The sequence below is a fragment of the Brachionichthys hirsutus genome, chromosome 5, assembly GCF_040956055.1.
Source record: "Brachionichthys hirsutus isolate HB-005 chromosome 5, CSIRO-AGI_Bhir_v1, whole genome shotgun sequence".
NCBI classification, from domain to species: Eukaryota; Metazoa; Chordata; class Actinopteri; order Lophiiformes; family Brachionichthyidae; genus Brachionichthys; species Brachionichthys hirsutus.
Window position 1 is genome coordinate 3,226,480 of NC_090901.1, and position 8,958 is coordinate 3,235,437.

At 43.5% G+C, this 8,958-nt stretch overlaps 1 protein-coding gene across 1 annotated transcript; it reads right to left on the bottom strand.

Annotated features, from left to right (window-relative positions):
* Positions 1 to 2,658: 2,658 nt before the first annotated feature.
* nr2f2 (nuclear receptor subfamily 2, group F, member 2) lies at positions 2,659 to 6,684 on the bottom strand. Its single transcript, XM_068739055.1, has 3 exons — positions 6,240 to 6,684; positions 4,822 to 5,349; positions 2,659 to 2,933 (listed from the first exon to the last, which is right to left on the bottom strand). The coding sequence occupies exons 1-3, from the start codon at positions 6,682 to 6,684 to the stop codon at positions 2,659 to 2,661; spliced, it is 1,248 nt and encodes a 415-aa protein (XP_068595156.1).
* Positions 6,685 to 8,958: the final 2,274 nt, after the last annotated feature.

Genomic DNA, 8,958 nt, shown 5'->3' on the forward strand with positions numbered 1-8,958 from the left:
ATCGTAATGTTTTTGAAAGAAAATATAAAATTTAGAATTAAGCTTTCAGTAACTTCTTGGTGTCAATGAAGCTCAGATGGGGGGGGGGGATTTAACGGACATCGACCTTCAACCATTAGCTTTCAAATATTCTGGAAAAATAGGGATCGGGAAATTGGTAGTAAATAATTTCAGCGTTGGAGGCGCCTGTTGGCTGATTGATTAATTATTTTGTAATTCATTAATCATTTTCATGGGGCAACAGGGCAGCATCCTGCCACAGCAAATTGACTCCAGTCACCCCCGCCCCCTCCAGCCGAACACACACACGCACAAACACGCACGCACACACACACACACACACGGACAAACACGCAGTGCAGAACAATTTCACACGTACGTACACGTGAGAAGTAAAAAACAAAAACAAAAAAACATGGAAAACTTGTCTTTTCAAATTCATAAATTATAATTTAATACCAAGAACAAATTTACAGCAGAATGCTTGTTTACAATAAGCTAACACAAACAAACAAGAATTGTGTTCAACTATAAACTTTCACACACACTCACATATATCACTTGCAATTAATAATAATCATAATCATAATCATTAAAAAAAAGTATCTATACGTTATCAATACCCTGCAGTCATATATTTTTATATATTTATATAAAAACGTGGGTCAGTTTAAACTGTTCATAATTACAATCATGTATCATTCTCTGGTCCATATGTGGCTACGAACAGCCAAAGATCAGTGTTCAATCAATGATCCCTTTTAATTCAACCACAACATGGTGTTTAATGTGTGTCTTGATGACAAGCCTCACAACAAGGACAAAATTGCTAGCTTCCAAATACACACACACACGCATGCACACACGCACACACACATGTTCTCACACACTCGCTCACACACACCCACGGCACCTGTCAAGGACCAAAAGGAGCAATAACACTAAAGTTAATATATCAGCTCCTTTTCCAGACCTGCTCACCCTGTTTGTCTGTATAGCCTAATAATGAACATCGTTTCTTTTTTCTTTTTTGTTTCTTTAAATACAAGGGCTAGTGTACTGAATGCACAGATTATATCTATACAGTCAAAAAAGAGAGAGAGAGAGAAAACATTTACATTTATATATCAAAGGTAAAATAGGTTAGCGACCTGTGGCCATGCATTCACAGTCTAAATATACATGAAAAAGAAAACATTTTGTAGTAATATGTATATACATTAAAAACATAACTTTCAGTGCTACTAGCTAAGTCTGCCACTCAATTTTGAAGACGTTGCATTTGCATTACCGAGAGAAAAAAAAATGGCAACCACAGAGTTTTCTTAATCACATATACTTTGTATAAAGGAAAAAACTCGCTGAAATGAATTGACCTATATTTACAAGAATACTGCTTCTAATCAGGGATTTTCAAGTGATATATTTGACTGAAGTTTCAAATCGAGTTGTGTTTCCCCACCCAAAAAAATGTTGTGCAGCAACTTCAACAACATTTTGATAAGAAATCACATTATGCTTGTCAGGCACTTAATGCTTGAAGAGAATAGAGGATGACATATCCGGGATGTTTTGTAATACTGCTATTAAACATGACTCAGGCTTCAAACTTTTATGACCCTTGACCTCTCCAGTGCTTTCAGTCCAGTTGAAATGCTCTTAAATGCAAATGCAAGACATTTGGAGCAGCATGTCTTTAATACCTTTATAACAGCATCTCGAGGCAACTTGTAGGATTTCCTTTATAGTTGCTTCCAGTTTTGGGGAACTGATGCCAAATACTCAAGAGTGGGGGGTGGGGGTGGGGGAAGAATTTTTGGCAAATAATTTGGAAATGAAAGTGAATTCTGTAAATTCAAATTAATAAAGAGAGAGAGAGAAAATGTTTCTGCAGGGTCATAAAGTTGAACACAAATTTTAAAAATCTCCCTGTTCCCAGATGCTATTGGTCATCCTAAAAGAATATAAGTGCGCTTGCAGCATTAAGCCTAAATTATAAGCCTACACTCCTATTGCTGTGGTTTTAATTCTTTTTAGAACTTAAAAAAAAAAAACATCATGTCACCCTTTTCAAAATAAATCATTGTCTTAGAAAATAACACCACCTGTACTACAGAAATCACATAGGCCGGTTTGGAACCAGAAAGGAGGAACAAAGAAAGTACAAAACACAGCTATACATGGACACAGGACAAGTCATCAGAGAAAAAGAGAATTCACCTTCTGTATTTTCCCTTTCTCCTGTTTGTTTTTCTTTCTATCCAAATTATCATTTTTAAATGCACTTAATACTTATTTTTCCTTATAAGGACAAACAAAAATCCCTTTTCATTTTTTTCCTCATTTTCTTCTTTCATTAAAAAAATGAATCAAAGCAGGATGTTCTGCGTGAACACTGAGAGCTTGTATCTGCCATTTTGAAAGTTCAGTGGATGTCTCAATTTTTCCTTCTTTTTTTGGGAGTGGGGGGTGTCGAGGGGGGTGGCGGGGGATTCACAGTCATTTACGTCAATGTCTTTCTTCATGAAAGCCAGCCCCGTGTAACAGCCGGTTGGTTTTTTATTCCTTCCACAAAAGCAGCTATAATCATTGTAGTCTCGCAGCCCCCCCCCCCCCCCCTCCCAACCCCACCTTTTGTTTGTTCGTATCCTTCTTGGTTTACTGAATTGACATGTACGGCCAGTTAAAACTGCTCCCCGAAAGCAACATATCCCTAATGAGAGTTTCAATTGGGGTTTTACCTACCAATCGGACGAAAAATAACTGTTCTATGACCGAGGAAGAGACTGTGCGAAGGGAAGGCAAGCGGAGTAACAACTTCCCAAACCGTGTTGGCTGGTTGGGATACTGGCTCCGGACATATTCCTCCAGGGCGCACTGGGACTTCTCCTGCAAACTTTCCACATGGGCCACATCTGAGAGGCCACAAGCATCTGGGAGGGGAAGGGGAAAGCAAATAAACATTAATAAAGTGTAACCCGAAGTGTTTCTCTCCCCAAGAGTTTTTCCCACACTGGTGATTGATAGTATTTTTGAGAACAGGAATATTCTTATCATACTGAATGTGGAGGTTGAGTTTATTTGGCTCAAGGCTGGTTTTCATTAATAATAGCACTCATATTTTTCAGTTAATTAAAATTATCTAATTATCACAGTAATAATAAAAATGTGTTATAGGAAAAAAAAACTACACACAAAAAATATATATATATCATTGTACAGCCTGAAGGTTTTTATAACTTTAACAAATATATTTGATGTGGGCGGGGAAATGTAACTGAAGGAGAAAATATAAGAGAGTGTTACTTTGCCATTTTAAACATTCTGTTTTGACTCGGTTCTGTTCATTATCAAGTGGACTAAATAATTAAACACGTTCATAGCTCAGGACTGCTTTAGACGGAGATATCTTTCACAGTTCGAGGCAGAGCGAGGAGGCGATGAGGGGGAGGGAGAGAGGGAACGGCAGGGAAGACCTACTGACCTTTAGTGAGCAGAGATTTAGCTTGGAGAAAAAAAAACCGGCCCATAGCCTACGGAGTTACCGTCAAACTACACCACCAGAGACGTGTGATCTCTATCTGCGCTTCATGTGGGCGTCAGCTGATTACGTGCCAACAACACTTGAACGCATTTTGGTTAAGTTTGCAAAGTTGATGCATTGACAACTACCAAACCAAAGTATATAAGCAAAGGCGTGTCATCCACGTGAAAACACGCGGCTCGTGACCAAATGCCAAGTATAGCGAAAACACATGCATGAAGCCACGCGTAAAGAGCTCGCAATAAATCAGCCTCCTAAAATATTATTATGAGTGGAATTTTTTTTTATATATACAATCGGCCCAAAACGCATAACAGAAAACAATAGTGTAGGACGCTGGAGCTCGATGGGATGCCGAGGCTGGGGGGCTCGCAGGTATATGAATATGATAACAAAGACATTCTCGCGCTGAATCCATGAAGATATCTTCCAGCGCGCATTTTTCTTCCATCAATATAGTGCAGCTAAAGTAACAGAGTAAAGCAGGACTGTTTGGGTCGTGGCCCAGTTCAGCATCAAGTCCAAGGACGTCTTCAGTTCTGCTCTTGGCGCAAATAATATTTCTGAAAATAAAATTAATCACATTAAAGCCGCCCCTCCCGTCTCTACTAACAGTATCGGGGCGTAAATCGGTTCTGCGTGCGTGTTTTCCGAACGTGCAGAACCCTACATGACAAGAGAGCGTTGAAACCTGCGCTTTGCGTTCACACTGTGCAAATGGGACATTAGGCTTGTCTGTCTCTTTCTATTCCCCTCCCCCTCGTATAGCCTGCCATCATCTGTTATTCCCTACAAACAAGACGTGGCATAAACGCACGTTGATAAATAGTGGGGGGGGGGGGGGGGGGATTAAAAATCAAAGTATATCAATTTATCTGCAAGCTATTAAATACATGCTCTAAAGGTGTATTTAACAGCTTTAATTGTGATTCAGGCGATTGTGGTGAATATTTTTAGTTGTATTTAAATCAATTATAATTTGATGTTTCAGTCAGGTCTTGTTTCTCTGGGTTTTTTTAGGTAGTTTAATGAAAATATATCCTGCGTGGCCACAGTTTTCCGTGTTTCCTATAGTTTATGTTTCTGATAAAATCATTGTCTTAATCACTCACTTAATTGGCTCACATTACTTATAGCCTATCAATAAAGCCTTGAACAGGTGAACATTTGAAGCACATCTAAGGCAACAGCCTAAAGATTCATTTAGGGCAGCGTGCGTGTGCGTGTGCGCATTGACAGACAGTCTGAACTTGGTCTTTTTTTTTTCTCTCTCTTACCTGTAGTGAAGAGCACAATTGCTTTTAAGCAGCTATATTCGGCAGAGTCAACGTGCAAAGCTTTGAGCTTCTCCACTTGTTCTTGGAAGATCCTAATGTGGTCCATGAAGGCCACCACTCTGTCCGCGGACATGGGGGACGCGTGAAGGCCGGCCGCCGCCAGGAGAGGAGCCACGTGCAGGGGCATGGAGCACTGCGCGGCGTTGAGCACAAACAACTCGCTCCACGTCAACCTCAGCAGAGCCACCTGGTCGGTGATCTGGAGGTCTGGGAAGAAGGGAATATTCCTGGCCCACTCCACGGCGCTGAAGAGCATCCTGGCCGCCAGTTCACAAATGTTCTCTATGCCCATGATGTTGTTGGGCTGCATGCACTGACTGCCGTACCGGGACGTCGGGTAGGGCTCCGCTCTCAGCAGAAGAGAGATATATCCGGATAAGTAGGAATGGCAGTGCAGCGGGTCTCCATTTGTCAAGGCGAACTGACCGTGGTGTGGCTGCGTGGGTGGCACCCGTCCCCTTTGCACGGCTGCAGTAAAAAGAGAAACTACAGATATTGAAGCCCGAATTCCACAGATCATCGATCAACTGTGCAGCACGAGCACTGCATGTCAGACACGGTGCCAGGGGGAAAAATAAAGCGTTCATCTCGTGAATAATAACGCGCGCACACGCATTATATCATTGCATATAGGACTTGGAAAAAGACATGTTTCATTATTAATAATGAGGCTGCGTTGAGACTGAACAGCAACAACAGAGACGCGCTTTAAACGCGTTTAACTCGTTACGTGCACGTCTCTATCTTTAGAATGATGCTATTCAGCTGGTTGCGAAGGAACACAAAGAGGGCAGGGGAGACCTTGCATGTTTAACCCTTAACCTACTTAGCAATTCATCTCGTTTTTTTTTTTGCGGGCCTATATTTTAGACGATGTGTATTTTTTCGTGCACATATGGAGGCTTTGTGCGCGCGGTTCAAAGCTGATGTGCAGCATCAGACACACCGAACACGCTCTCTCTTAATTCGGTATACTCGCCATAAATAGCGCAGAATGGGACATATTTGTATCGTCTGATCAATCCGAGATGTATCGATATGCTCGTGGCTTCGGCTGAACATACATTCGATAGCCCGGACCGACCCGACGGTCGGATCTTATCTGTAACATTTACAGATTTGCAATAACGCGGCGCTAAAAGAGGATCCGACGAGCCCCGCGTCTCGACCACAGCGGAAAGCGGCTCCATGGCGCGCTCCAGCCGCACAGCCTTGGAAGGAACCGTCGAGAGAGAGAGAGCGGGAGGGGGGGGGGGGGGGAGACAACACGCCATGGGGGGCGACATAACATGGTTCCATGTCTGGAAATACTATTAACGCACAAACACACATCAATAAGAATGAAAAAGTCCCAATACCTTCCCGTCTCATGCCGACTTTGAGGCATTTTTTGAGGCGGCAGTACTGACACTGATTGCGGTGGTGCTGGTCGATTGGACAATTCCTGTTGGCGCGGCACGTGTAGGTGAGGTTCCGCCGCACGCTCCGTTTGAAGAAGCTTTTGCACCCCTCGCAAGTGAACTGGCCGTAGTGTTTGCCGCTGGATTTGTCCCCGCACACCACGCATTCGATGTGCTGCGGCTGCTGCTTCTCCGACTGCTGCGTCGTCGGCGTGGACTGCGTGTTGTTCGGGGCTCCTTGGATCGCAGTCTGGGGGGTCGGGGGGGCGACCTGCGAGGCTGTCAGGTTCAACTGGCCCGGTTGAGGGGTCGGGAGAGATAGTCCTCCTTGGGTTTGCGAGGAAAGGGCGCCCTGGGTGTCAGCCACGTCGTCCTGGGAGCCTCTCCACACTACCATTGCCATATCGATCAGTCAACGGAGAGAAACTTTTTTGTCTGCCGTTTTGGTGTCGCGGTGAAGAAACGCGGTGAAGTGTGATTAACAAGCCGGACAAAACAAAATGTCAAATCTAGCCTGCGTTGAATCCACTCTGGGTCTCCGGGAGAGAGAGAGCGTGAGAGAGAGAGAGAGAGAGAGAGAGAGAGAGAGGGGGGGAGAGAGGGAGAGAGAAACTGTCGATTTGTTGCTGTTTGGAGACGTTTTCAAAACTGATGCGATGGCGAGCTGAGCCGCTGCCTTGCGCGTAAAGGCCAAGTCCAGGGGCGCTTGCAGTCAGCCATTCAGCGCAGCCATCAAAGGGGAAAGGTGCTCTAAATGTTCAAAGGAGCAGCCGAGGGGAAGATGGAGCAGGTTGGGCGAGACCGCGCCTGCAAGCGGCAGCTCCAGAACGATGTCGCGGCCACTATCAAGTTCCAGCGCAAGTCTTGAAGAAAATCACCAACTGGGTTGAAAAAAAAAAACCCAAAACGCCGCGTCTTCCTCCTTTTCTTCCTCCTTTTCTTCCTGTGAGGGAGCGCCAGCAAAGCGCGCAGCTGAAGCCAATGTTTCAGGAAGCCTGGAATATGAAGACAACTCTCTCTCTCTCTCTCTCTCTCTCTCCCCCCCCCCAAAAAAGGCGAAAGCACTAAAACAAAAACAAAAAAACAGGATCACAACCTGCAAACCTCCTCCGTGGACAAGAAAAATAATCGAGTCGAGAATCAAAGTGATCAAATATGTTAAAAAGGCGGAGGTGAGGAAGTGATTTGCGATTGGTAGGAGCCGGGCTGGCAGAATGCTTTCTCTCTGATCAGCTCACTGAGCTCTCTATATAGTGAACTTTGACACGACTGCTGCAACTTAGCACACGTTACCATGGAGATCAGCTGCCATATAAGGAAGGAGAGTGTGTTTGACTGGTCAGAGCTCAGGGACCTCCCCCCGAACCCCATTGGCTAGTCGGCACTTGTGCTACTTGGTACCTTGCCAGAGCCAGCGTGGAGGTCGAGAGGGCCGCTTGGTCCTAAAAGGAGTCGTGTTTCAGGGAATCATTTCTTGTCACTCTATTGGCCCAGACTATAAGCCTTTTTCATTTCACAAGGAGAAATAAAAAAAATAAAATATGTGCCTGAAATCACGCTGATGTAAAACCAATAGTCTCAGAACAACGTAAAAATATCCAAAGATATATGTTTTTATCTGTCCCCGACACAGGTGCACCTTCTGGACACGAGGTGTGCTCATTGCAATAAAAATGTCAGTCTATTGTGCCCTAAAGACCGACTACACATTTAAACACACACACACACACACACACTTTCTCTCATATACACACAACATATGACACTCTACGCTACTCTATATTATCGTTATTTAGTATAATTGTACCTTAAATAAAATAGAATGACAAGGTTTATTGGGTCCAGCAGTTTACAGGTTTCTCCCGAGCGGAAGTTGCTTTATTTGTAAAGCCTAATATACCTATTAGTGGCTGTCATCACACCGTGATCCATTCTATACAATCCACACCTCTTATAAAAATATTATGATAAGCTACTGACATCATCTTGCCTTCAACCCCCCCCCCCCCCCCCCCCCCTGACCACACACATATCCCTAACTCGACAGGTCAGAAAATGTCAAATGCGATGTCTCCAAAGTCCGAGCTTTGCCTTGATGTAGTCAGAATTAGAAATGAATAAATCTGGACAAAAAATAATAATAAAATGTCACTGGAGATTGAAGGTTGTAGCCTTTTCTTCACATTTAGGTTAGGATGAAAGTTAATGCGCTGCCTGGTAAACAGCGATATTAACACTATTTGTGGTTATTTCGATACCTGACTATACTGTTTTCCCTATAATTAATATTTAAAGTGTACGAGAAACACGAATACACGAAGGGCTGTCTGTTGAACGGGGTGATTGGTTTTTGAAGTTCCTGCTAATATTGTTAAGCTTATAATTAAACTGTTTCATGTCAATCAATCAAACTTGAGCTGCAGATAAATATATGAATATATAAATATGAACCTATATAGCGGCGTGTGCGTGTATAGAGAGCAGCAGCATACACTGTCTGGGAGTGTATTACAGTATATGGGTGCCCCCTAGCGTATGAAGTATTTGCTTCAAATAAGATCCAATTTAGAGGAGCCAGCCGACACGGAAACTGCTTCAGTCTCGTCTCCCGCATCGACCCAACTAAGGAACACCATTTCAAACGGATGAGTGTTTGTTTAAATTCTGCTTTACGTGA